At 48.2% G+C, this 26,303-nt stretch overlaps 6 protein-coding genes across 6 annotated transcripts; 2 read left to right on the forward strand and 4 right to left on the reverse strand.

The window, feature by feature from the left end:
• Positions 1–12,215: 12,215 nt before the first annotated feature.
• On the reverse strand, positions 12,216–13,080 carry HD556DRAFT_1535013 (uncharacterized protein; the record flags this gene model as incomplete). The annotated part of the gene is made up of 4 exons (XM_041309587.1): positions 12,945–13,080; positions 12,656–12,898; positions 12,513–12,618; positions 12,216–12,258 (listed from the first exon to the last, which is right to left on the reverse strand). Exons 1-4 carry the CDS (start codon positions 12,967–12,969, stop codon positions 12,216–12,218), a joined length of 417 nt encoding a protein of 138 aa, XP_041162688.1. The 5' UTR covers positions 12,970–13,080.
• A 67-nt stretch (positions 13,081–13,147) lies between these two features.
• On the forward strand, positions 13,148–16,325 carry HD556DRAFT_1354962 (uncharacterized protein). The gene is made up of 13 exons (XM_041302441.1): positions 13,148–13,812; positions 13,863–13,916; positions 13,967–14,042; positions 14,096–14,366; positions 14,424–14,448; positions 14,559–14,647; positions 14,699–14,782; positions 14,830–14,871; positions 14,927–14,947; positions 14,999–15,246; positions 15,296–15,472; positions 15,519–15,610; positions 15,659–16,325. The coding sequence occupies exons 1-13, from the start codon at positions 13,301–13,303 to the stop codon at positions 15,897–15,899; spliced, it is 1,932 nt and encodes a 643-aa protein (XP_041162689.1). The 5' UTR covers positions 13,148–13,300; the 3' UTR covers positions 15,900–16,325.
• A 306-nt stretch (positions 16,326–16,631) lies between these two features.
• On the reverse strand, positions 16,632–19,140 carry HD556DRAFT_1354971 (DNA polymerase alpha/epsilon subunit B-domain-containing protein). Its single transcript, XM_041302442.1, has 10 exons — positions 19,014–19,140; positions 18,553–18,960; positions 18,464–18,502; positions 18,317–18,408; positions 18,006–18,269; positions 17,785–17,949; positions 17,515–17,736; positions 17,259–17,458; positions 17,052–17,202; positions 16,632–16,999 (listed from the first exon to the last, which is right to left on the reverse strand). Exons 1-10 carry the CDS (start codon positions 19,093–19,095, stop codon positions 16,868–16,870), a joined length of 1,755 nt encoding a protein of 584 aa, XP_041162690.1. The 5' UTR covers positions 19,096–19,140; the 3' UTR covers positions 16,632–16,867.
• Positions 19,017–20,261, reverse strand: HD556DRAFT_1354972 (Endosulfine-domain-containing protein). Its single transcript, XM_041302443.1, has 5 exons — positions 19,963–20,261; positions 19,830–19,913; positions 19,684–19,778; positions 19,168–19,626; positions 19,017–19,078 (listed from the first exon to the last, which is right to left on the reverse strand). The coding sequence occupies exons 1-4, from the start codon at positions 19,996–19,998 to the stop codon at positions 19,467–19,469; spliced, it is 375 nt and encodes a 124-aa protein (XP_041162691.1). The 5' UTR covers positions 19,999–20,261; the 3' UTR covers positions 19,017–19,078; positions 19,168–19,466.
• Positions 20,253–22,261, reverse strand: HD556DRAFT_1525837 (uncharacterized protein). Its single transcript, XM_041309290.1, has 7 exons — positions 22,004–22,261; positions 21,879–21,948; positions 21,614–21,827; positions 21,531–21,564; positions 21,376–21,486; positions 21,138–21,329; positions 20,253–21,091 (listed from the first exon to the last, which is right to left on the reverse strand). Exons 1-7 carry the CDS (start codon positions 22,031–22,033, stop codon positions 20,303–20,305), a joined length of 1,440 nt encoding a protein of 479 aa, XP_041162692.1. The 5' UTR covers positions 22,034–22,261; the 3' UTR covers positions 20,253–20,302.
• A 201-nt stretch (positions 22,262–22,462) lies between these two features.
• On the forward strand, positions 22,463–26,294 carry HD556DRAFT_1306359 (uncharacterized protein; the record flags this gene model as incomplete). The annotated part of the gene is made up of 11 exons (XM_041299904.1): positions 22,463–22,465; positions 22,519–23,203; positions 23,257–23,859; positions 23,908–24,173; positions 24,224–24,850; positions 24,900–25,189; positions 25,240–25,618; positions 25,668–25,856; positions 25,909–26,049; positions 26,100–26,219; positions 26,271–26,294. 11 exons carry the CDS (start codon positions 22,463–22,465, stop codon positions 26,292–26,294), a joined length of 3,327 nt encoding a protein of 1,108 aa, XP_041162693.1.
• Positions 26,295–26,303: the final 9 nt, after the last annotated feature.

Raw genomic sequence — 26,303 nt, forward strand, 5'->3', positions numbered from 1 at the left:
TAATGATGACACCTGGGCATGGACTTGGTATTGTGGTTGGCTAGCGTGCTGAGGTGATGCGCAGCAGAGAAAAAGCACGAGATGAGCCAATAATCGGACGGGTAGTGGGTATCTTGGACGTGGTGCAGTAGGATTAGTACCTGGAGCAGGTTGTGTCGTAGATGATTCTTGGGCGTGCGATTGGTTTTGCTGCTGCGTTTTTTCTGGCGGCGGGGGAGCAGTGAATATAACCTGAACAGAAATCATTAGACAACGACAATGGGAAATGCACACAAAGAGATGTATACCTCTCTGTCTATAACTGCAGCAACTTCGACCACACGAGGACCACGAGAAAAGATGGACCACCTTGAGCGTTGCTGGAGTCCGGTTGCTTCATCGGCATTGATGTGCGAATGGTGGAAGAGGGATGAAAAGCGTTCGAAAAAGGGCGCTCGAGTGCTGCGAGCGGGAGAACGATAGGTACCACGTGCTGCTGAGGACTGAGGGTACATACAGTCAGAACAGAACTGATTAAAAAGAGCAGACAACTCGCCTGGGTACCATTTTGCACGCCATCGAAAAAGGCTGGTGGTATTCGACGGGCCTGAATAGGTGGACGTCGAGTAGCATTGCTCTAGAGTGACTATCTTATATTGATTGAAAAGACCAAGGAACACGTCACACACGTTCATCACCGACTTTCGAGCTGTAACCTGCGAATGTGATATTAGCGCAGTTTTGACTAAAGAACCATAAGCTTTACATCAGATGAAGGCCGAAGGAGGTCTTCAAGACCAGTTTCTTTCAGGATGGCGTAAATGTCCCAGGTGTACACATTGTTGTTTTTGCAGCCAGTGACTAGCAGCTTTCCATCAACGGAAAAGGCTGCGCAGTTTACTTCATATTCGTGTCGGAGGGGTGGACCGACTTCGAGGTTTGTGTCAAGATTCCATAGACGTACTGTTTTATGATCTGTTGTACATAGAAGGCGGTCGTTCCGAGACGTTAACGTGATGGCGTTGGCCCAGAGTCTGTCACTTCCCAGATGAGCGATCTCCTGCCAAGTGGTTGTGTCATATATCCTCATTGGGTCATATGATCCGGAGATAAGACGTCCATGCCAAGCTCCGAACTATGGAGTCATGTTTGATCGTGTTCACCAGCTCGCCCGTCTTGGCATCCCAATTTTTGACTGCATCCTCGTCGTCTCCACCGGTTGCAATTTTCGCTCCATCAGGCGAGTAGATCACCGCGTTCACCCAATCGTGCCCGGTTTTGATTGTCAGGACAGTTCGGCCGCTCTCGACATCCCAGACTCTTGCCCACCCATCCCAGGATCCACTCAGCACTTGGCTACCGTCTACACTCCAACACAATGCACCTACAACATTAGTGTGTCCTGACCATTTAGCAATCACTTTCCTCGTCTCGACGTCCCATAACCTCACTTTCGAGTCATTGCATCCACTTGCAATTGTCTTGCCATTTGGAGACAATGCCATGGACCACACTCCTGCCTCATCCTCCTTATCTTGCCAGTTCTCTCCTATCTGTGTACCGCTCTCTAGGTCCCATAGTCGCAGTGAGTTGTCCGTTGAACATGTGATGATCTGTCGTCCGGCATGCAGATGTACAACGCCGTTTACCCAGCTGGTATGACCTCGCAGCGTCTGACATGGCATGATCGCTCGTGTCTTACTGGAGGAAGACATTATCAGCGCTCGGTATCTCGATTATGGCAGATTGGGGACTATGTATGCGAGAGAGGCGGGATCTTGGAATCAGATAGGGTTATCCGGCAACAGCAATAATTGCTGGTGAGTCCTGTCTTTGTCACCCTACTTCTTGTCAGAGCGCACAAGTGATTGCCAATAAGACAGTCCACTTACAGGTCCCCTGCTTATCCAAAAATCTGTGTTGCGTCGTTATTTGAGAAATTAGAACGTGCAAGAGATCTTTGTGAGAATCCAAAATTACTGGTAAGCATCTCGTCAGTTGTTTCCTGCCGCAAAAGCTTACAGTATCACTTGAGAGCTACACCATTTAGACGATCCCTCGATCAGAGCGTGTATAGTTGGGAGTTGAGGAAGTTGAGCGTCCGTTCGTTCACATCGCCTTTTAAGGTTCATTCCATGTGTAATCCTCGTGTTTGCTTCACACAGCTTATTGCTGTGTAGATCAAAATACTCAGCGCTCGGCTCTGCAACCGGTGCTGTGTCTATATGTAAGGACTACATCGCTGGTTGTGGCACACATTCGACAAGGTGCTGCACTCCCTCCCTACCTCTGCATGTCTCATCCCGTCTATGTTGCAACTCGGTTCCATCAACCCTTCCAGCACGTTTGGAGGTTATAGGACAGCGTCTATCTCTGAACTTATTTCTTTTACGATATTCAAGTACCGGCTTTACGGAACTACCTTGCTTGATTATCCTGAGCCCCACCAGCACCATGTCAGACCTTCCCTCCACCATCCACCCCGACATTCTTCCCCGCCTCGACCCTGAATACGTCGCGTTCCATAATACCCATCTAAATAAAGAGTTTACAACACCATGACCAGGCTACCGTATACAGCATTCATTGAAGACGACGGGGAAGCAAAAGACAGACGGAACAGTGCTTGAGGCTCAACAAGCTGGAAACATCATTGCATGTTCGTGAGATAGCTTACTGCGACTATGGACCTGGAGAGTGGTGCACAGATTGGTGACGAGTGGCAGGATGAGGAAGATAGGGAATCACTGAGAAGCATGGCATTGTCTCCAAATGGCAAGACTCTTGCGAGCAGAAGCGGTAATGAAACGGTGGGGTTGAGACAGTTTGCTTGCAGGATTCAGTACTCATTCAGTAGAGCTTCATATCAACGCTGTCGCTTGTTTTCGATGAGGCTTTCTTTCTCAGTTGATCACCGCGATACGTCACTATCAGAGATTTTTCACGCATGGCACACTACTCTCATTGGATTAACTATGTCGATCAAAATAGTAGAAATGATAACATACTGGCTTCGATGAGATTTTCTTGCAAAAGATTCATTGCGTTGACTATTCTCCTAGTTAGGTGACGAGATTGAGTTGCGAAACGAAGATCTGGGCGGAGAATGGGTTGCATAGAAAAACAAAGCATCATCCGTGCGCGTGCTAGTCATCGCCTTAGTTGATCTTAGAATGTTCCTCTTGCAATGGTTGGTATTGTCGAGTTCGATACATTGCACGAGTCTCATGGCGAGGAAACGAGATTGATGCACGTAATTGCCAAATGATATGAAGAGATGAGTACTGAAGAACTAGAAGCAAATATGAAGTAGTTGTGTGCCTGTATTAATGATCATCGGGGTGTGGGGGAATTGCACAGCAGAAAAGATTACGAAATGAGTCCGCCATAGAAGGGGCTCAGTGGCTATGCGCTTGCTGCACTTGGTGTGGTAGGACTAGTCGCAGGAGCAGGCGTCGTAGATGTCGAAGCGGCAGTAGACTGAGTCTGCAATGATGACGCCTGGGGCTGGGCTTGACCTGTTGATTGACCTTGCTGCTGTGTTGGTTGTGCATTGGCATCGGCGTGTTGAGGAGATGCGCAGCAGAGAAAAAGCACAAGATGAGCCAATAATCGGACAGGTAGTAGGTATCTGGGATGTGGTGTAGTAGCATTAGTACCTGAAACAGGCTGTGTCGTGGATGATTCCTGAGCGTGCGATTGGGTTTGCTGCTGTGCTTTTTCTGGCGACGGGGGAGCAGTGAATATAACCTGAACAGAAATTAAATCACAGCGGTAGGGAATGTACGCGAAGAAATCCATACCTCTCTGTCTTTCACTGCAGCAACATCGACGATACGAGGTCCAGAAGACAATGAGGCCCGCCTTGGGCATTGCTGGAGTTTGGTTGATCCATTAATCTTGGAGTGAGGGCGGCGGAAAGGCGACGAAAGGCGACCGAAGAGCGTATTGACACTCTCAAAAGAGGATGCGAGAGGGCGAGGACGGCGGGAAGAGGAACGGTGATAGTTACCGTACGTTCTAGAAGACTGAGATCAAGAGGTCAGCACTGGAACCGATTAAAAACGCTGATGACGCACATTAGCACCACCTGTGGCATCGTTGAAAAAACCTAGCCAAAGTTCATCATCCACGGCCTGCGTAGCATCTGCCTAAATAGAATATCCAGGTTACAACCACTGGGAAGGTTGAGATCTGAGAAAAAAACCACGCACATCCATCAATGGCTCTTGAGCTATAATCTGCGAATGTGATATTAGCGCAGTTTTGAGTCTTGACTAAAGAACCATAAGCTTTACATCAGATGAAGGCCGAAGGAGGTCTTCAAGACCAGCCTCTTGGAGGATGGCGTAAATGTCCCATGTGTACACATTTTTGTCTTCGGAACCAGTGACTAGTAGCTTTCCATCAGCGGAAAGGGCTGCGCAGTGTACGACATCTTCGTGCTGGAGGAGAGGACCGACTGGAAGGTTTGTTTCGAGATTCCATAGGCGCACTGATAAATCATTGATATCTGATTTACATATTAGAAGGCGATCGTTCTGAGACAAGGTGATGGCTTCGAAGGTTGTGTCATCTTCCAGATTGGCGATCTCCTGCCAAGTGGTTGTGTCATATATCCTAGTTGGATATGAACCGGAGATAAGTCTCTTTCCGTCCAACGTCCAGGCCAAGCTCAAAACAAAACAACGGTGTTTGAGCGTGTTAAGCAACTTGCCCGTCTTGGCATCCCAGATTTTGACTGCCAAGTCTCCACCGGTTGCAATTTTCGTTGCATCGGGCGAGTAGATCACCGCCTTCACCCAATAGTGCCCGGTGTCGATTGTCAGGACAGTTTGGCCGCTCTCGACATCCCAGACTCTTGCCCACCCATCCCAGGATCCACTCAGCACTTGGCTACCGTCTACACTCCAACACAATGCACCTATAACATTAGTGTGTCCTGACCATTTAGCAATCACTTTCCTCGTCTCGACGTCCCATAACCTCACTTTCGAGTCATTGCATCCACTTGCAATTGTCTTGCCATTTGGAGACAATGTCATGGACCACACTCCTGCCTCATCCCCCTTATCTCGCCAGTCCTCTCCTATCTGTGTACCGCTCTCTAGGTCCCATAGTCGCAGTGAGCCGTCCATTGAACATGTGATGATCTGTCGTCCGGCATGCAGATGTACAACACCGTTTACCCAGTCGGTATGACCTCGCAGTGTCTGACGTGGCATGATCTCTGGCGTCTCGATGGTTGAGGAAGACATAGTCGGCACTCGGTATTTCAACTGCGGCAGATTGGGGAATATATATGCAAGAGAGGCGGGATCTTGGAATCAGATCGGATTATCTGGCAACAGCAGTAATTGCTCGCGAGTCCGCTTTTTGTCACCTTACTTCTTGTCAGAGCACGCAAGTAATTGCTAATAATATAGCCTACTTACAGGCCCACTCCTTGCTCAAAACTCTAACTTCGGGACTGTCTATGGAGGGGGTGCTGCGTCGTTACTTGAGATATCAGGAATATGCAAGTGATTTTGTGGGCATCCAAAGCTGCTGGCAAGCATCTGGTCAGTTGTATCCTGCAGAAAAGCCTACAATATCACTTATGTGCAACACTGTTTAGACGATCCTTCGCTTAACAGCGATCTGAGGGCGTCTGGTCGGGAGTTAAGGAGGTTGGGCACCCATTCGTTCACGTCTTCTCCTAAGGTTCATCCCATGTGCGGTCCTCGGGTTCGTTTCACAGCTGATTGCTGTGTAGATCAAATGCTTGGCAGGCCTCAGGTACCAGTGCTGTGTGAATGTTCCTATACGTAGTACGGACTAGGTTAGGGTGGCCATTCAAAATGTTCCAACTCGATGCCATTAACATGCAGGCAGAGTAGTATGCCAGTAGTATCACTACTAAGGACGGAGCTGTCGTCTACCAAGGAAGTCATGGTGAGTGTCACTACTTCGCACACGCGTTTTCTCTCCACCTCAGCACGAAGTCACTTCGCTTCATACGAAAGTCGACAGTCCTGTATCACAGACCTGTTATCTAGCCACTTTTTACCTTCTCACTCCGTAAATTCTCACTCTCACTCCAACTCAAAGGGCAAACCATCATCACACCATTTCAACTTGGGTTTCATGTGGGCCTGGTGTGGCTTAAGCTTCAGTATGAAGCTAATATCTGATAAGATCTACGAGATGATTTTGATTTTGGTGGTGTGTGCATTCTTTCTTGGTTGCATGTAGAGAAGCGCGATCATGACGTTGCTACAGTGCATTCCTTTTCTCAGAAAAAAATATACCACCTTGGTCATGAATGGCAGCAAACTTGATACACGAAGATGAGTGAAAGTTTACATGAATGAAATTTCGTGGCAACGTTGAACGCTGCGTATTTGTCTTGGTGGCAACTGCATATCCAGGACAATTCTTTCACTAGTAAATCGACCTGGCAAGGTCTGACTTGCTCCACACAAGGCAGTGACAGCTCATTACATGTATCGCATACGAGCGTGTCATCACACCCCGTCTTTCCTGTATTGACGCCAGATCGTCTACTCTCCTTCCAACTTTTTTCTTTCATCGACATCAAAAGCATTCAAAGAGTACCTCCACACAACTGATATTCTCGTACCAGAAGGCTCGGAAAACGCGTTGGTTGATTACGTTCACGCTCTGTCTCAGTCATACTCTCTTCCCACCATCCAGTCCTGCAGCAAACTCTTTCAGATCAGGAAGACGAGGATAATGATAGAAACGACGCCATCATCGAACGATATTCAAGTTTCTCCTTTCCAGAAAGAATACGACGCAATCTTCTCCACGCTCAATTTCTCTTCACCAAAGGTCAGTTCATTCCATCAATATCAGTCCTCATTCGGATCAGTGGACGCATCACGGGTGCTACCACCATCCTCGCCTCTCAAATGGATCACTATCATAGATTTATATTTCTCAGACTTCGTATCGCAAGATCTGCAGGAGTATTGACACGGACGTTGAGGAATGTCAAAGCGATTCCTCGAATGAACCGTCGTATCAACGCAAGCTCGTCTTGGAGAAATGGTATCATATTGCTAGGAGCGTAGGTTCATCCTGTCCAAGTTTTCTAATTCTCGCTCAGCCAAGCCACGACGACGACGCTCATGCATGGATTTCATAATGCGATACAAATTTCTCTAATTTTATGAACGAGACGCAAGCACAGCAAAAGATCGTATCCAGATGGCATGAACGATTCAAACCTCCTTCGTTCATCTCACGTATGAAGACATCTTCAATGTGCTAATGATGCACAATCTTTCATGGGGACAAGTCCGTTGAAGACTCCATCCCATATTCACCCCGAACGGATCCCCTTCTATTCAAAGCTCTCGTCAGTCTTCATGCGAGGGTTGAGCACACTGGAGCTCCGTATCAATAATTCAGCTTTCCATCTGGTCGCAACGCGTAATGCGCCAGCTCGTCAGCACAAATACTGTCGATTAAAGCCCTCGCGCTAAGTAGCGGTTGGGACACCAACGACGTCTCAGATCTGCGTTAGAAAGAGATTCAGCAGTCTATGGATGATGACGAATACACAGGATTCATGGTCACCTGCTGAAAGGTCGTTTACATTTGCCGTCCATTAGAATTATTATAATGCAGGATGGTAGGACTAATACTAATCACTAGTGCTGCCATCAGTGAATGAAGGCCGAATGGCGGCGAGAACTGATGTATTTTTATGGAAAAGAAGGTGCCCGCATTCTCAATGAACTAAACGATGTCTCACTGAACCGAAGTAGGAGTGGACTGGCTTCGCACTCCTTGAAACCATGTAGTCTTTCTTCCAGCCGCCGGGAGCACCGATCCAATCCATGATCGAACCAGTCACTGAAGAGGTTGTGGTCCAAAGAAGCCAGCGTACCACGGAAGAAAGGGAACTCAGAGGCATGTTAGTGAGGGAAGATGGGGGTCGGTATTATGTCAGAGGAACGTGATGAGAACAAGCCTTGTGGTCGACCCAGAGGTAAGGTGCCAAGTAGAGATGGAACACGATACAAAATCAAAAATACAACCGATGACACAAACGAGCCAGAGCACGATGCTGATGTGTGAACATCGCAGCATCAGGGTTGAAGTCTGCCAAAATAAATCGTTAAACAAATATCTTTCTGACTCCAGGCAATAAAATTCAATCTCGTATACAGATCCCAATCAAGGTTGTGATCAACTTGGACTCAGAAAATGATTGGTGGCCACACTTGTGAATGATGATAATCCAAAGGCCAGTTGCAAATAGACCCGTTTAAAAGGTGTACACCACCCAGGCAGAGAAATGCAGAATAGAAAAAAGCACGAGGGAGAGAAACATGTTCGAGAGATCTTCCGAAGAAGGTGTTGAGATAAGGTGCGGACTTGTAGAAATACTTACGGGATGGCACTCAACAGATCATTGATAGCGAGGTCGTATAGAACGCAAATGCTCTGTTTCACGGTTGTGATGTTGTTCACAGATCCAGTTGAGATGCTGGTAGCAAAAGAATGCTGCCTTTGATGAGATTCTCTTGCCGAATCTTCGCTGCATTGACTATTCTCCTAGTTATGTGACGAGATTGAGTTGAGAAACGAAGATCTGGACGGAGAATGGGCTGTGTAGGAAAACAAACTATATCATCCATGCTAGCCGTCGTCTTGATTAATCTTAGAGTGTTCCTCTTGCAGCAGTTGGCATTGTCGAGTTCGATACGTTGCACGAGTCTCATGACGAGGAAACAAGATTGATATACGTGGTTGCCAAATGATATGAAGAGATGAGTACAGAAGAACTAGAAGCAAATATAAAATGGTTCTGTACCTGTATTATCGGCGTGTGGGGCAGTTGCACGGCAGAAAAGATAGCGAGATGAGGTGGCCATAGAAGGGGCCGTAGCTACGCGCTTGCTGCACTTGGCGCGGTAGGACTAGTCGCAGGAGGACTAGTTGCAGGAGCAGGCGTCGCAGATGTCGAGGCGGCAGTAGACCGAGTCTGTAATGATAACACTTGGGGCTGGGCTTGATCTGTTGATTGACCTTGCTGCTGCTGCGTTGGTTGTGCATTGGGATCGGCGTGTTGAGGAGATGCGCAGCAGAGAAAAAGCACAAGATGACCCAACAATCGGACGGGTAGTGAATGCGCATATCTTGGATGTGGTGTAGTAGAGTTAGCACCTGGAGGAGGCTGTGTCGTAGATGACCCCTGGGCGTGCGATTGGGTTTGCTGCTGTGTTTTTTCTGGCGGCGGCGGGGCAGTGAATATGACCTGGACAGAAATCATTGAACCACGACGATAGGAAATACGCACGAAGAAATACATACTTCTCTGTCTTTCACTGCAGCCACTTCGACGATACGAGGCCCACGAGACAATAAGGCTCGCCTTGGGCGTTGCTGGGGTTCAGTATTGGATCGAGAGTGGCGGAAAGGTGACGAAAGGCGACCGAAGAGCGTATTGACACTCCCAAAATAAGATGCGAGAGGGCGAGGACGGCTGGAAGAGGAAGTATGATAGTTAGCATACGTTCCGGAGAACTGAGATCAAGAGGTCAGCACAAAAGCCTTTCAAAAACGCTGATGACGCACATTAGCACCATCTACGGCACCTCCAAAAAAATCTGCCAAAAGTTCACCATCCACGGCTTGCGTGGCATCCGCCTAAATAGAATATCTAGGTTACAATGACTGGGAAGGTTGAGAAACAAATCACGTACATCCATCGATGACTCTTGAGCTGTAACCTGCGAATGTGATATTAGCGCAGTTTTGACAAAAGAGCCATAAGCTTTACATCAGATGAAGGCCGAAGGAGGTCTTCAAGGCCAGCTTCTTTGAGGATGGCTTGAATGTCCCACACGTACGCGCATCCGTTTTTGCAACCAGTGACTAGCTTTTCATCAGCGGAAAGGGCTGCGCACTTTACGTCATCTGCGTGCTGCAGGAGTGGTCCGACTGGAAGGTTTGTGTCCAGATTCCATAGACGCACTGTTTGGTAACCTGATGCACATAGTAGAAGGCTGTCGTTCTGAGACAAGATGATGACCTCCACGGCGGAGTGTCCTTCCTGATGCAGATGGGCGATCTCCTGCAAAGTGGTTGGATCATATATTATAATTTGGCCATATGAACCGGAGATAAGTTTCTTTCCGTCCGACGTCCAGGCCAAGCTGAGGACTATGAGGTCATGTTTGAGCGTGTTAAGCAGCTTGCCCGTCTTGGCATCCCAGATTTGTATTGCATCCTTGTCTCCACCGGTTGCAATTTTCGCTGCATCGGGTGAGTATATCACCGCCCACACCCACAAGTGCCCGGTTTCGATTGTCAGGACAGTTTGGCTGCTCTCGACATCCCAGACTCTTGCTGTCCCATCCCAGGATCCGCTCAGCACTCGTTTACCATTTCCACTCCAGCACAATGCACACACAGCACTGATATGTCCTGACCATTTGTCAATAACCTTCCTCGTCTCGACATCCCATAACCTCACTTTCCCGTCACCGCATCCACTTGCAATTGTCTTGCTATTTGGAGACAATGCCATGGAATGCACTCCTGCCTCATCCTCTTCATCTCGCCAGTCCTCTCCTATCTGTGTGCAACTCTCTAGTAGGTCCCATAGTCGCAGTGAGCCATCCGTTGAGCATGTGATGATCTGTCGTCGGGCGTGCAAATGTACAACACCATTTACCCAGTCGACATGACCTCGTAATGTCTGACGTGGCATGATCTTTTGTACCTCAGTACCAGCGATGGATTGTATCTCGGTACTAGCGATGGATTGCGTCTCGGTACTAGCGATGGACTGCGTCTCGGTACCAGCAATGGATTGCGTCTCAGTGCTCTCAGTGCTAAAGGAAGACATGGTGGCCCAGGATTTTAGCGCTCCGCTACAGGTAGATTGTAGCCTGATATGTGCAAAAGAAACCTGCTGAGGTCTTGAATTATCGGGCAACAGTATGGTTCCTGATGAGTCGGCGAGCCTGTTTCATTGTTGTCATTACGAGTACACGGGCATTGCTCATGAGACAGCCTAACAGGAATCCGATCCTCACCTACAAGACAGCTTCGGTACAATACATGCACGTGCTGCGCCGGTATCCGAAAACGCAAAAGATCCTTGTGGGAATCCGAGTCCAAAGTCGCCTTATGAACCACACCGTTTGAACGAACCCTCGATCACCAGCAATTACAGGGCGTCCGGTTGGGAGTTGAAGAAGATGGACAGTCGTTCGTTTAAGCGTCTTTTAAGGTTCGTCCCATGCTTCATCTCATGTTCGCTTCACAGCTTATTGCTGTATAAATCAGGCGCTCAGGTCTGCAACCGGTGCTACATCCATCTTCCTATACGTTAGGAAGACTTAAAGGACTACACCGACAGAGGTTGTGGCACACATTCGACAATATTGTGCTGCACTCCCTTCCCACACTGTGCGTCTCATCCGGATCCGGTCCGTTTGAGGACATCCAGGAAATGGACACTCTGGGGCCAAAATCTGCGGCGAATCCCTGACATTCTGGTCCGTTTTGAACTCGATGCCATCAACTCTTCAGCACGTTTACGGGTGATAGGGCAGCGCCTATGATCCATCGAATTCACCCTTTTTTGTGGAAATGGTATTCTTTGGACAAGAGCCGTGAGTTCAGGTGTTTTATTTGCAAAGGCCATCTCATATGTACTTATCAACTCTCCGATCCTTGCTCATACAAGACGACAACGACGATGCTTAGCTATGCAAGAATAGAACACCGCGGCACGAATTCTTGCGACTTCATGGATGAGCCCGAAACACAAAACGGGATCCAAGAGACGTTTCAGCATTGTTGGAAGGAAAATATCGAGTCCAAATGACACAGACAACAAGACTTGTATGTATCCCATTGTCTTCGTTGTAGTTCCTGCGCTCATCTCACATATGAAGATATTTTTGATTTGTTGATGATGCGTGATCTTTTTTGGGGATACGTCCTCGATTTCGACCCATATGAACGGACTGCCCGCTATGCACGTACGATCCGCTCTTGGCAGTCTTCACGCGTGGATTTAGCTCACCGAAGCCCTGTATGATGGACTCGCCTTTGCATACAGCTGTAACACGCAGTTTATGCAACAGCTCACCGACACAACATGTTACCAATCGAAGCCCTCAAGGCCTCACGCTGAGTAGTGGTTGGGACATCAACGACTTCTTAGATTTATGGAAGGAGATTCAGCAGTCCAAGAATGAAGACGATCAGGACACATGACTATCTTCTGAAAGGTCGTATTTTGTCATCCTAGTAGAATGATCATAATGCAAGATCGTAAGACTCTAATAGTCACACAGACCACCATCTATGTGATGAATATGAACGTTCGGAATAACCAAGTGGACAATCTACAAGTGTCTCAGAATGCACGATTATGTTTCTATATCTTGTCAACCTCGATACCAGAGCCACTGGCGCTACCATCAGTGAACGTAGGGCGAGTAGCGGCGAGACCGGGAATATTATTTCAGAGACGAAAGTTGCCCTCATCCTCGACGAACCTCCGAATCTCAGGACTATACCGAACCGAAGTAGGAGTATACTGATCTTTCGAGGCGCTTGCCAAGAGTATCAGAAGCTTCCTAAGTGTTGTAGGGAGAGATCTTACTGGAGACACGATGAGGGATGTGGGTCTTGGATATACAGAGCATCAGAAGGATGTCAATCATTGTAATGAGGGATCCGGTTGGATAATGTCGATGATGGACGTAGGTTGCCGTGACAGTATGACCACCGATCCAGCCCATGATCGAGCCAACCAGCGAAGAGGTTGCAGCCCAGAGCAGCCAGAGCACCACAAGGAAAGTGAGCATGGTGGTAAGGAGTATGAGGTCGCGTAGCCGCATCCAACCATCTCCTCTCCTGCGTACTGACATCATATGTGATCCTATAATGTAAGCACCGTGCACATACAGCAGTAGCGTAGTCAGTACTCAATAGCCATACAGAACAGCCCATGCGTCACACATCCTGGTGCATGAGATCTAGAGTTAATAACCTTGGCTTGCACATAGTTGATCGAAAAGTGAAGCGAAGACAGTGAGCGGTTTGAAAAAGAGTGGAAGCTATTAGCTAAGCCATCAAAACCTGTGTCAATTTGAATTAGGGCTTGATTAGGGCTGTATGTTTGCTGTATGTAGTCACAAGCTGTCAGCTTTACTGAAGTCACTGAGCCGAACGCTCATTCTCCTAGTACCCATTCAAGACTACTTATTGTTTCTACCTTCTCGTCCACTACTACCCAACAAAGTTCCCTAGTTTCTGTACTTGGCTCGACTTATTCTCTACAATGATCGTGCATGGACGATACATTCGTATGTTCATCTCCTGGTTGAGGCGCATTCTCAAGACGGCCGCATTTCACACGCACAAGAGTCTTCTCTATGTCCTGCTGCGACTGATTCGACACTCTCGATCTGTCTTCAATCGAAAGGAGGGGGATTTTCAACAACGGTTCGGTTTAGCATTGAGCTCTCAGCCAGTGATCAACCAAGACGAGACGCCTTCGGTGACCCTCGCTGTGCCATTGTTCAAACCTCTACAAAGCCAAGGGTGCCAACCTGGAATGAGCCTTCAGTTACCAACCGGCGGCGAGCTTAATGCAAGGCCTAATAACGTAGCTTATAATGCACAGTTCACCGGGATGTCTGCTGCGCCGTTGATACTTTCTATGCCTGAGCCCAGCGTTTGCAACCTTGTGGGTGTGGGGACACCACTTCCTGCGGCTCCAGGACATGTTACCACTTTAGTTCCCATTGTACCCGGACCACAGGTCAGGCGATACGACAGGCATATTCCAGTGTAGGCAAAATGTATTTTAAGTGAGTTGCCATTCTAATCCATGGTCACAGTAAAAATGTGTATAAAGCTTTCAAGGTTGAGAAAGGTCCCTTCAACTGTTCCGAGTAAGCATGCTAGCGAGAGAGCTAGTGATGTGATTGAAATGGACCTGTAGGATGCCTGCCACTGCAGAAGGATGGGAGCCACTCACACACCCAGAAGGGGCTTTGTTCTTCTATTATCCGAAACAAGTACGTTTACCGCTTACTCCTACAAGGTTTAAAGCACTCATACCGCGCACAAGAGAGCTTTCACTGATGCCGATGTTCGAGACCCTGAAATTGCTACCAAAATAGGTGAAGCCGTCAAGAAGGCGTACAGAGAAATGGACGAAGCAAATATCACCATAGATCCACTCGTCGAGCTAGTATTGGAGCTTATCAAGACTGATGACGGAGAAATGTGGGGCTACTACTTCGCCGATCACAAAAAATGCATCATCTTCTGGTTCGAAGACCATATATCTGATCCCCTTATGAACAAAATTCGAGGTGTAGAGTGTAGAAGCCATGTCAGTAAGTTCTTTTCGTAGATTACTTTCTATTCGAGCTGTTGTAATTGCGTCGTTCCAGGGTATGCACTAGAATCGCAGTACTGGTTCGCACGATTCTTAGCAGTATGCCCATTCCCTCATGATCCAAGCACATGGGCTCACACATTTTTACAGTCCTTTACCTCCCACAATTGACATATGATGATATTGACAGGAGACACGTCGAACTATTTCCAAACAAACGTTTTCTCCCGGAAGATGTTGTCGTAAAACTCAAAGAAATTGTCATGTTCGCTCAGGCAGGTAAGAAAATAACGACGAGTTTTCATGTCCTCCACGATTGAGTTGCGACAGAAAATACTACTTCTGAAACATGCCTAGCACCTTTTGCTTCAGATGAGGTTACTAATATGCTCGACCTTGTGGATTCGCTCATGGGTGAATGATTCGCTGATGTGGGGAATCGTTGTTGATTGTTTTTCCAGACAGCGCTAACAAAGAGCGTGAGCTCTCTGTGTGGATTGTCGGTAAGTCTTATCACGAAGGTCGGCTGATTACTTCTGATATGTTTGCCGATTTCAGCTCGATTCACAAGAATTTTCTGTGAGCTCGGGTCAGTAGTCTACGCAGCCCATTTTCTAACCACTTTTCCAGGCAATGCCAAGTTTGTGAATTTTTGTGGACAACTAGGCGCCCGACTTGGTGTAGACCAATCGTTATATGAAAAACCCAATGTCCGCTCGAAAGGGATCCTTCGCGTCATGAATGTCTTTCTGTTTGGATCATTTGATGCTCAGAGCAAGGGTATTCATAAGATATGGGTCGATGAAACCATCGTTCATCCGCGGTGGAAGAACTTTATTGATAGGCTTACCGCTGAATGGAATGGATATACAATATATGTGAGTTGTACTTTGTTCCATATTGTCATGCAAACAATGACCATCTCAGTCCACTGTGATGCTTGCTGTCGATATCAGCCTTCTTACGGTCCAATCTGTCCAGACTCAGATGGCCGCAACCCTTCTAACATATCTGTCTACACTCTGCGTCATGGGCTCGTTGGTGGTCTCGCTGGTCTTGGCTGGACAAGTTAATGACAGCCGACGAAGCTCTGCTGAAGAGGTGGTACGTCTACTTTCTATTTTATGACTTGTATTGCCCATGTCCACAGGCCTCTTTCATGTCAGGCATGTCGCGCTCTATGCTTGGCCTCGAGAGCCTTGCCCTCATGCTGAGTCTGCCATTTGCACTTTTGATTTGGGCGTGCGTTTCCAGTTATATTCCATAGGTTGTTGGCTCATTCTTCGACAGAATGGTGTTCTTTGCTGCAGCATTGTCTGTCCTGATTTTCCGCACTGCTGACGTTGTCGTCGTCTCGACTGCATCCCCAGTTTGGTTCGCTATGTTTTGCCTAGCGATGTGGCTCATACTGGCAGCCAATAATTTTCATATCTCTCACTATATATCTCACTGCATCTCTCACGTTTCTCACCTGAGGTCCTGGATCATAGGACGAGTGTCACAGGTTACCGACTTCTCTACTAATGTCTAGTCTAGGTAGACTGATTGCAGGGATAATTCTGTCTCAAGAGCAGAAAATAACGAGGCTATTTGGCGTCCGACGTCCATCGACGGCTTGCCTCAGTATGGAGTCCACTGTAGTATATCTGTTCCTCGATATTTCAATGGTTTTGAATGGAAGTACGGTACCTAAAAAACTGTCTCATCTTCACATCGTATCAAGATCTCTTTGTCCCCGCTAGTCCATTCAAAGAGAGCTCTCGCTCCACCAACATCGATGAGACAACCAAACTTCAGTAATGCCCAAAGCGGTCTACTTTCTCTCATCACGGCCCTCAGTTCTTGAAGTGCGACAGACAGGTATATTCTTCAAGTACACTTTCGACCAGTGATTCCTGTGCGGTCGTCGTTTGTTGCTCAGCAGCCTGAAAGAGATCATGCCAGGCCGAGTTTGAACCTTCTTATTCTCGTAGGTTGAAATATATCCCATGTTTGTATAATAGATATAAGAATTGGCGAAATGAACCGGGTCATCTAGGTGGTCTGGAAGTACTCGTGGTGTACGACGAAGAGAGTTTTCCTTCTTACCGTGTGCTCGCTGCGTGCGATGGCAATTAATAATGGGAGTTTGATTTGTTGGGTTGGGCATCATTCATAAAGCCGCCTGGTGGCTTCAAATGTGAAAGAGATGGCTGTTGCTGCACGCTTACGACTTGGCATATATAACAGATGGGATGCAGAGAACTCGCTTATAGTAGTTCGCCTTGATAATCATCATAAGCTTTCTATAAGAGCTCTGCAGGGTTGCAAGATAAAAGTCAAGGTGTACACCGAGAACCCCATCGGATACTCGAGATGGAAGCAACAAGCTAATGATGCCATCAGTGCAGTTTTTCGTGATGCGATCGCAGCACCAGTATGAACGCCTCAGAAAAGAGCAATAAATGTGTGCAATTATATCAAAAATGCGACATCGTACGAGCAGTCACCTGGGGTATTCTAAGACAACTTTGCAATATCAGCCGATATCCGATCTTTGGGAAATCCCGTTCCCTGTCCAGAATAAGAGAGGGTGGCATACGTGCCCTTTGTCAAATATGACGGATTGATGACGACCGAATTGTCCACGACCTGCAGCAGATGTTGAAGAGACGACGGGGTAGTATTGAGGAAATGGATTCACCTTTGAAAAATGTTTCAACCGACTGGGTAGTACCATCACGTCAGGACCTGGATCCTCAGGACTTTCGGCGACTCTTAACTCTGCGGAATGCGATACGTCAAGATTGACTTCGTGTGCAACGTCTAAGGAAACAGGGAATATCGGATAAAAGCTATGCAAATCGTTGGATGTAAGTTGCTGCAAGTTGAAATATTACAAAAGTGTCACCTTCTCTGCTGCAAAACATATCTGCTGAGATTCGACATGGGGTCGCTAGCAGCCTCCGGTTCGCATACGATAGAATCTACTTCTTGTCCACGTCTAAAGTATTCCTCCTTCCGCAGGTGATACAACACATCCACGCTGCATACAGCGAAAGAAATCTCGTTTAGTAAAAAGCGCGCAGGATTAGGAAGGAGCCGTATGCGCTGAAATCAATACGTCATTAGCTCGAGAGCAAGAGAATAGCGCTCGAAAAACCCACCGGATCACCACGAAACTCGTCATCAAGCTCGCATTGAGGAAAAACTGCGTGGTCGCTAATGATGTCATTCACGCTTGGTACGAGAAGGACTGTGCTTGTTGGTGATTGAGAAAGGAAATCGCGGAGGGGGGCGATAAATTGGTGTTTGAAAATGTCCGATGGCGTCTCGTCAACCATGCCGTTCTGTATGTCGGCATGTGTAGCGTCTACGAATGGCCCGAGCTGGTTGGATGAGATTCAAATATTGAATTGAATAATGAGTGTGCGTACGAGTAAGACGACGGCAGGTTTTGATGTCTTGAGGTTGCTGATAAGAGTTCTCCACGGTTTGTAGTCGAGGTTAGCATCTGGAGTGAATGGCCCGCATGCTATGCACATATCGAAACTTGCTGCCACGTTACTCGGTGGAGCAGGAGACGCTGGCATCGGGGGTATCTACGCGAAGTGTGTTTTCTATCTCAACAAGAAAACCAGAGACTCGAAATACTCACAGCTAGAATCTCAGACGCAATGAAATAACCTCCACCACCGTTGCGCCCTTTGAGTGCTACTACCGCACCGGGAAATAGGCCTACACCACCCAAGCCTTTATACCCTCCCCGAATCTTGAGATCTGGCGCGAGTTGTAGAGGCACACGGAGTCCATCACCGTGCGATCGCGATGACTCGAGAATGAGCGACTGATCGTTCAACTTGATGCCTGACCCAGAAGCCTCAGCGTCTAGCACGATCCGGCCCACAACAACACATGATTCCTGCATCAAAAATCAGCTAACAAAACCAGTCATCAACGCACTCATACCTCAGAAAAAACACCAGGATGACCCAACTGATGGATATCCCGATAATGTTTCAAAACAAGTTCGCCAAACCCATCGAGTTGTGCATCCAGAGCTAGAGAAAGTTCCAGCTAGAGTACATCCACAATGTTTTCCAGATAAACACGTACTGTCGCTTCGTTCGCCTAATGTTTCATACATATATCGATCTTGGGCTGGATGAGTAGGGAAGATCAAGGTAATGATGATTGACACTCACATGCGCGATTTTGTCTAGCCTCTTTCTGACCTACAAAAGTGACCCTACTTGAACTGGCGATCGGCCCATCAAAGTCCTGCTCAAGCTTCACAGGCACGCTCGCCATGCCTCCAAAAAGCGCTTTCGGTGGTTGAGCCGCAGCCTTGAGCGGCCCAGCAAGTCCCTTAGCATTTACCCCCACAAATTTCGCAGAATTCGCGAACTTCCCGCGCACAAAGCCTGTCGCTGCTGACTTGGATACACTGCTGGCATTCTTGGCTTGCATCTCCCGCTGAATCTGGGCCTTCACGTCTGATGCAGATTCGCGTGTAAAGCGGAGTATTGTCTGCGCTTTACCGTAAGAGAGAGCTTCCCATTTATATTGGAGGTCCTTTGCTGTCAGATTGTACATCTGACATATGGATATGCCTGTAGAGCGTGTTCGATGACTGTTCTTTGTGGATTCAAATGTGAAATCGTACATTCGTTTATAAGGCTTTCTGAGTCCTCCTCTAAGTCTGTAGCTCCAAGCCATTCGCAAATATCACTGCGTAAGGAAGACATCTTCGATCAGAATGAGAAACACGCATGAAATGGACGCGTCCAGCCACAAGCGCGACGGTCACAGTCACGTACATCGCAGAAGCAGTCACGCAAGTCACGTCACACCAACGTTCCAGAATTATTATAGATAGCACCTGCAGAATAGACAGATGAATGTGCGATGAGCGGATACTATATGTAGTTACTGATACAGAACAGATTCAAAACAACAGCAGACTACAGATCAGGGCAGGGTAGCCAAGCATTGAATCTGGAAGGCATGGGATGGGGTACCGATGATACATAGGGAATACATGAGCAGAAAGTAGCGTCTTTAAGCTCTTTGAAGAATCGGGATGTGGATGAGCACGGAAAGTAAGAAGAGTAAACGTCTATGCGTCCTCCTGGTCCCCTGCATCAGCATCTTCCCTCTCTGGCTCTTCTTCCTCGGAATGGGAGAGTGAACTCTCTTTTGCAGGACATGAGCTGTTTGTGGGGGATACGCTTAACCCGCCGGAGTGTGATGTCGGCGGCGATGATGCATGTGGGATGCTATGCGTGGCTGTGAGTGAGTCACTGTGCATGGTAATAATGGAGAACGGAACTTACTTGTCTGGATTGGGGATCGCAGTACCAACGGTGTTCTGTGGTGCGACTCCGGCTTTGGAGAGTGCATAGTCACCTGAATCGAAATATTTCCGGTCCTGGAGTGCATACAATAAGAACAAAGGTGAATAGTGAGACATGTAACTTACCCCTTGCATCTTGGTCAAGATGTTCTTGTGCGCTGGAAGTTTGCCGTACAGTCGAAAGAGCTTTTGCTCCTCCTCCGTCAGTTTCTGTGCCAAGATGAATACATGGCTTTGGCACGAGGCATCGATAACTCACACTGATGTCGATCTTGTTGCGCTTGGCCGGCAGCATGGTGAAGTGATTAGCAGAACGAGCTAGGGACAAAAGACAATGAAGGAGGAGGAGCTAGAAAAGCCTTCGAGAATGTCGAAGAGGAAGCTCAGCACCGATGAATCGAATTGGAAACAAAAGTTTGTCGACAACTTGACGTTTCTAAGCGTTTCCAGTCTTTCCCTCAAAGATGTAATTACCTAAGCGGAGTGGCGGAGTCTTAATCAAACATTTCAATTATACCCGGCATCGGATGTCGGATCTGATATGTCACAATCAGTTTCAGCACACTTGTTTCCCAAGTCAGACTTTGTTGCAGAACACGTTATAGATCCCAGACATCCGTAAAACAGTCATATGCGCTACCCTGGACCACCTGACCTTCCATGCCAAAGTGTGTGTCAAAACCGTATTCTTGATCCGCGGTATTGCTCTTCACCTGTAAGAAGATGTCTTGATCAGGGCCCCCGTCCGGAGCTTGTGAGACAGCAATGGGTCCAGTTTCGCCGTCAACACCAACACCACCCGAGTCATCGAATACGTCGGCCAAATCAAATAATAACTCGTCCTCGCAGCTCCATTCTTCATCAACAAGCAAGTCAAATTCCTCTGTACCTCCAGGTTGTTCTTGGCGCCCAAACTTTGCGCGATGACCTAACAGGGGTGGATGAAACACAACACGGTCGAAATCGGCATCTTCCATCTTCGCATCCTCTTGCTCGTGATCCGGTTCTAGATCCAACACGAAGCTATCGTCTTCACTTTCAGTCAGATAGGACCGTGCCAAAGGGGGTGTAGTGCTACGTGGTCGAGATGAAGAGCCTAGCCCATCGATAAGAGATTCGTCCGAATGCGTGGTCCATGCACCAGAAAACGTGGACCAGGGTGATGCTTCTTCAGGCCAGTCCTCTAAAAGATCATCCGTGTTGCTCGGCACGGTCTGCTCCATATCAATAACCGAAATGGAGTTATCTATGTGAATGTCAGGGAGATTGGGCCAAGCTAGAGGGAAATCTATTTCCGCAGTGTTGAAAATGGCGTCATCGTCAATCAGTTGATCGACATCCCCAGCTGAGGAAGTCAATAGGGTCGAGCGTGCGGCGATGACCTGGCTCTGAATAACTCGCACGCTTGTCGCTCCTGAATGGGCGAACTCATACCTTGAAGCGGGTCTGAGGGACCCCTGCTCTAAATATCTGCTCCAAGGACTCACACAATACGGCTTCTGGTGTGAGTTTCGAACCACTGATTTGCTCGCCATCATCCGAGTCGTCTGAGTCGCGGGAGGCGAGACACAAGGAGAGGGCTGCCGCGGAGGTCTGGAGCACGGAGTGATGGCGAGCGCGTGCAGTCTAGACAGAAATTTATGGCGTGCACGAGCAGAAATAGAAAACGCACCTTAATTAGTCGCTTACAACGTGCTACAAAATGGGGATTTGGGGACCGCCGCATGATTTCGAGAATGGATTGTGCAACAGAAGGGAAGTACTCGGACTCCATGTCGAGTCTCTGTACATTGTTAGAGCGTTTGAGCAGAAAAAGTATCAACATACTCTGCACCACGTCCCAAAGATAAGAGGATAGCGTCTGAGCCATATGAGAACGCATATACTCAGTTCTGACTGCAGAAACGCACCCGACAAGCTGATTGAAAAGCTGCTCTGTGACGCGCTTGAGGAGAAGCTCAAAGGGTAGGTACAAGTTGTCTGCGAACGGGCTGGCATCGCCGAGAAGGCCTGTGGAGTCTTCGCGATCGCCTGCGGTTTTCCAAATATAACATAGATCCACTGCCACGAGAATAGCATGTGGGCGGGATGTATGGCATAGGGACCGCGATGGCGTCAGAGTGACTGCAGGTGGAAATTGTGCGTGGGCAGATAACGCACAGTTAAGGAGCTTACTTTTAGCGTGGCCGTCGTCGCCGTCAACGTATGCGTCAGAAACGGTGTTTAAACCAAGCTGAAGTGCGTTCTGGAATAGATTGTCACATAAAAAAAAACGGAAAAAAGGTTGCTTCGATACGTGCTTCATTGAGATCATTACGGAGGTAGCGCATCAAGGCAGAGTGCGCGATTGCATCAGCAGGGACAGTCTGACCGTCTAGAGAACCTGAGATAGAAAAAATCAAATCTGAAAGTAGGAGAACGTCCAATTCTTTTGGTATTCTGCCCTTGACTTTATGGAAGACGTTAGAAGGAGAGCCATGATAGAGCTTGTGCACGATTTTTACGTTCAATAGCCATTGTTCAGAAGCAGCACGAATTGACGAGGAGGAGGAAAAGGATGGCATTGAGAATTATTGAATTATTATGAGTCTAAGTCCATATGTAAGTCTAAGTCTAAATTGCTAAGTCTATATATGGGTGTTAGCCAAGTCTGTAGTGCCTCGTCCGGCGTTTATCAGTAATCTGGCCCACAGCCCCATCTACTGCTGTATACGCCCTCTCTTACTACGACCTACAGACAACACAGGTCTTCAACGGTCATGGTGCGCACTCTCTTTCTGCTTTAAATTCACAGTCAAACAAGTCTCTATCATAGTCGACCGTCGAGCTAGACCAGAAAATACAAGATGTCTTCAAGCGCATCGAGAAGGAACGCAAATTCATTGACGCTTCACGCTTAATCAGACAGGCAACCACGAATCCCGACGTACTGCGTCAAAATGATGCAAAAGTTCGCGAGGCAGAGCGTTCGCTTTCTTATTTCGAGGACACTCTCCGCGAGCTACAAGCTCGCAAGCTACAGCGCGATGATCCCTCTAGATCGGGCACTGCTATATCTCCTCATCAACACCTATTCAAACAAGGTCGTTCCTCTGATAGAGATCGTTCACTTCCCCGAATCCCTCCCTCTGATCAAGTTTCTACTCGCGGTGCCTCTTCTAGCGCCACTCTCATCCCCGGCGATGATACCGACGGCGTTCCCAAGGCAAAGCAATATACAAACCTCGACTTTATCAAAGCAGATACCCCCCTTACAACTCCAAAGATATCTCGTATGCTTCATCAGCTCGAGTTCAAATTACAAGTCGAAATGCAGTACAAGAAGGGCATCGACAAGATGTCCAAGCTTTATCAGGCAGACGGCGACAAGAAATCTCGCGCAGATGCGGAGAGCAAGCGTGTTGAGAGCGAGAAGAAGATTCAGCTTCTTCAATCTGCTCTCAAATGCTACAAGAACCTCCATATCCTCGATGACGTAGAGGAAGAAGAGCAACCAGCAGGTCAGTTTTTCTTTTCCTCGTCAATCCATATCATTTCAAATTTCATGGGCTAGGTCCCGACGGCGAACATAAAGATAACATACGCGCCAAGCCGTTATCCGGCAAGCTCTATGTGACTGTCAAAGGGGCACGCGAACTCGAACACACTCCAATCATTACCGGTTTCAGGTCCCGTCCTTCCTCCAAACAGGTTCGTGAGACCTTCGTATCTCTTAAAATCGAAGGAACGCAACGTGCCCGCTCCCACCCCTCGCGGACCGACCGCTGGAATGAAGACTTCGAAATCACAGTCGACAAAGCTAATGAGGTCGAGATCGCGGTCTATGACAAACAAGTGTCCGAAGTTCACCCGGCCCCTATTGGATTGCTCTGGATAAGAATTAGCGACCTTGTCGAAGCGCTCAGACGACAAAAGGTCATGATGGACAGCCAGGGTGGCTGGGTCACTGCGGGTGCCATGGATGGTGACTCTCCTGTCAATCGTTCTCCTCACCAAATTGGTGGATTCGGCGATGTCAATGCTCCTCTCAATATAGAACCTGATGGGGCGGGTAATCCACCAGGCGGTACAGCGGCGTACACGAGCCAGAACGAAGGCATTGATGCGTGGTTCGCGGTGGAACCGGCAGGTGCCCTTGGATTGCATCTCAACTTCGGTAAGTGACCTCCAAGTCTGTGAGTTGGATTCTTATGCCGAGTTTCAGTCAAGGAGAATGTGCGCAAGCGTCCGCTAGATGCCCCCGGTGGACTCGGCCGTCAGGGTGCTGTTAGAAAACGTAAGGGCGAAGTTCACGAGATGAATGGCCATAAATTCGTACAACGGCAATTCTATCAACTCATGCTTTGTGCCTTTTGCAACGACTTCTTGCTCAACGCCCTGGGTTATCAGTGCGAAGACTGCCGATACACTTGTCACAAGAAATGTTACGAGAAAGTCGTTACCAAGTGTATATCGAAGTCAAACTCTGGGGTGCGTATCTTCCCTCCCTCTATCATCGTCTCTCACACCTCTCTCTCCAGGAGGGCGATGAAGAGAAGATCAACCATCGCATTCCCCATCGCTTCGAGCCCCTCACAAACATCGGTGCGAACTGGTGCTGCCACTGCGGTTACATGCTTCCCCTTGGTCGCAAGAACGCACGCAAGTGCTCAGAATGTGATATCACCTGCCATGCCAACTGTGCGCACCTCGTGCCTGATTTCTGTGGTATGTCGATGGAGACAGCCAACCAGCTCCTCCGTGATTGGCGCGATATCAATCGCGCGCGTGGGGGTAAAGTAGCGGCGGCGGTGTCACGACCCATGACCCTCGCTCCTACCCCACAGACCCAAACGCAGGTGCTTCCACCTGCGGAAGTGCCGCTTAGCGATAGTCTAGACAGGATGCAACTTACGGGGGGAGAGGTGGCTCCTGTACCTGGGATGATTGTGGATGCGTTTGGGCGGCGCACTCCTACGCAGGATGGTGTCGATCCTCGTTATTATCAGCAGCAACCGCCATCTAGTGTTCCTCCTCGTCCTCCCCCAGGTGCTCGGGTCCCGGTGCCTCCTGCTTACCCCAATGAACAGTTGTTGCCTCCCCCACCACCTCCGCCACAGGCACCTATGGCGTATGAGCAGGAAGAGTACTCGATCCCGGCACCCCAGGTATGTTTCTGTGTTAGTGGTGTTAGCATGTGCGCTCACAAAGTTCTAGAAACAGACCTCGTATCCACAACCGGGTTTGCCAATGCAACCTCCTGGGCCCCAGTATGCACCGCGACCCCAGGACCCTCACTTAGTTTCGCCTGTTCAGGCTATGCCTCCGGCGCAGCGAGTTGCAACTCGCAAGCGTAAAGTTGGCCTCGATGACTTCAACTTCCTGGCTGTGCTGGGTAAGGGTAACTTCGGTAAGGTCATGCTCGCGGAGGAGAAAAAGACGAACGGTTTGTATGCCATCAAAGTGCTCAAGAAGGAGTTTATCATTGATAACGATGAGGTCGAGAGGTATGTCTGATAAATTTGATGCGATCAAGACACTTAATCAGAATTTGTAGTACCCGTTCAGAAAAACGAGTATTCTTGGCTGCTGCTCGTGAACGACACCCGTTCCTACTTGGCTTACACTCGTGTTTCCAGACTGAGACGCGCGTGTACTTTGTCATGGAGTACGTTAGTGGAGGTGACCTCATGTTGCATATCCAACGCAAACAATTCTCGCTTCGTCAAGCCAAGTTTTACGCGTCGGAGGTCCTTCTTGCTTTGGAGTACTTCCACGCGAACGGCATCATCTACCGTGATCTGAAGCTTGATAATATTCTGCTCACCCTTGACGGACACGTCAAGGTTGCTGATTATGGTCTGTGCAAGGAGGATATGTGGTATGGCTCGACCACGAGCACGTTCTGCGGTACTCCTGAGTTTATGGCTCCCGAAGTACCTGTTACATCTCCTTTCTGTGAGGACCGAACTGACGTTGATGCAGATTCTCTTGGAACAACGATATGGCCGCGCCGTAGATTGGTGGGCGTTTGGTGTCTTGACGTATGAGATGTTGCTTGGACAATCGCCTTTCCGTGGCGATGACGAAGATGAAATCTTTGATGCTATCTTGGAGGATGAACCTCTATATCCGATCACCATGCCGAGAGATGCTGTTTCCATCTTGCAAAAGGTTGAATGTTCCCGCACTCTACTTGTTGTGCTTGCTGATGGTGATTTTGCAGCTGTTGACTCGCGATCCCACCCGACGTTTGGGATCTGGGAAAGCTGATGCCGAGGAGATCAAGAGACATCCCTTCTTCAAGGATGTGAGCTTTGACGATGTCTTGAACAAACGTATCCCACCGCCGTACTTCCCCACTATAGTAAGCTCGATGTTTCAAGTACAAAGGAACAATGTTAATTTCATTTGCAGAACGGGAGTGCGGACACCAGTAATTTCGATGAAGAATTTACAAAGGAGCAACCGACACTAACGCCCGTTCACGGGCAGTTGTCTTCGAAGGACCAACAAGAATTCAGTGGATTCTCATGGGTGAGTGCGATGCCTATTTCTGTGGTGCTCCTCACCAAACAAATTGCGCAGGTCGCTTCTTGGGCAGATGTATGATTTGGACTC

This window comes from Suillus plorans (assembly GCF_016647745.1).
Source record: "Suillus plorans strain S12 chromosome Unknown HD556scaffold_15, whole genome shotgun sequence".
Taxonomy (NCBI): domain Eukaryota; kingdom Fungi; phylum Basidiomycota; class Agaricomycetes; order Boletales; family Suillaceae; genus Suillus; species Suillus plorans.

Excerpts from the sequence above, each read along its gene's own strand:
- HD556DRAFT_1354962 (XM_041302441.1), top strand. The coding sequence starts at position 13,301 with ATGATCGTGCATGGACGATACATTCGTATGTTCATCTCCTGGTTGAGG. Across the intron at positions 15,247-15,295 it reads GGAATGGATATACAATATAT|TCCACTGTGATGCTTGCTGT; the intron begins GTGAGTTGTACT and ends TGACCATCTCAG. Across the intron at positions 15,611-15,658 it reads TTTGCACTTTTGATTTGGGC|AATGGTGTTCTTTGCTGCAG; the intron begins GTGCGTTTCCAG and ends ATTCTTCGACAG.
- HD556DRAFT_1354971 (XM_041302442.1), bottom strand. The coding sequence starts at position 19,095 with ATGTCTTCCTTACGCAGTGATATTTGCGAATGGCTTGGAGCTACAGAC. Across the intron at positions 18,503-18,552 it reads GGCTAGACAAAATCGCGCAT|ATCGATATATGTATGAAACA; the intron begins GTGAGTGTCAAT and ends ATCCAGCCCAAG. Across the intron at positions 18,270-18,316 it reads ATCCTGGTGTTTTTTCTGAG|GAATCATGTGTTGTTGTGGG; the intron begins GTATGAGTGCGT and ends TTTTTGATGCAG.
- HD556DRAFT_1354972 (XM_041302443.1), bottom strand. The coding sequence starts at position 19,998 with ATGCTGCCGGCCAAGCGCAACAAGATCGACATCAGT. Across the intron at positions 19,914-19,962 it reads GCAACAAGATCGACATCAGT|AAACTGACGGAGGAGGAGCA; the intron begins GTGAGTTATCGA and ends ATCTTGGCACAG. Across the intron at positions 19,627-19,683 it reads GCGATCCCCAATCCAGACAA|CATCCCACATGCATCATCGC; the intron begins GTAAGTTCCGTT and ends AGCCACGCATAG.
- HD556DRAFT_1525837 (XM_041309290.1), bottom strand. The coding sequence starts at position 22,033 with ATGCGCTACCTCCGTAATGATCTCAATGAA. Across the intron at positions 21,949-22,003 it reads TCCGTAATGATCTCAATGAA|AACGCACTTCAGCTTGGTTT; the intron begins GCACGTATCGAA and ends AATCTATTCCAG. Across the intron at positions 21,828-21,878 it reads CGACGACGGCCACGCTAAAA|TCACTCTGACGCCATCGCGG; the intron begins GTAAGCTCCTTA and ends TTCCACCTGCAG.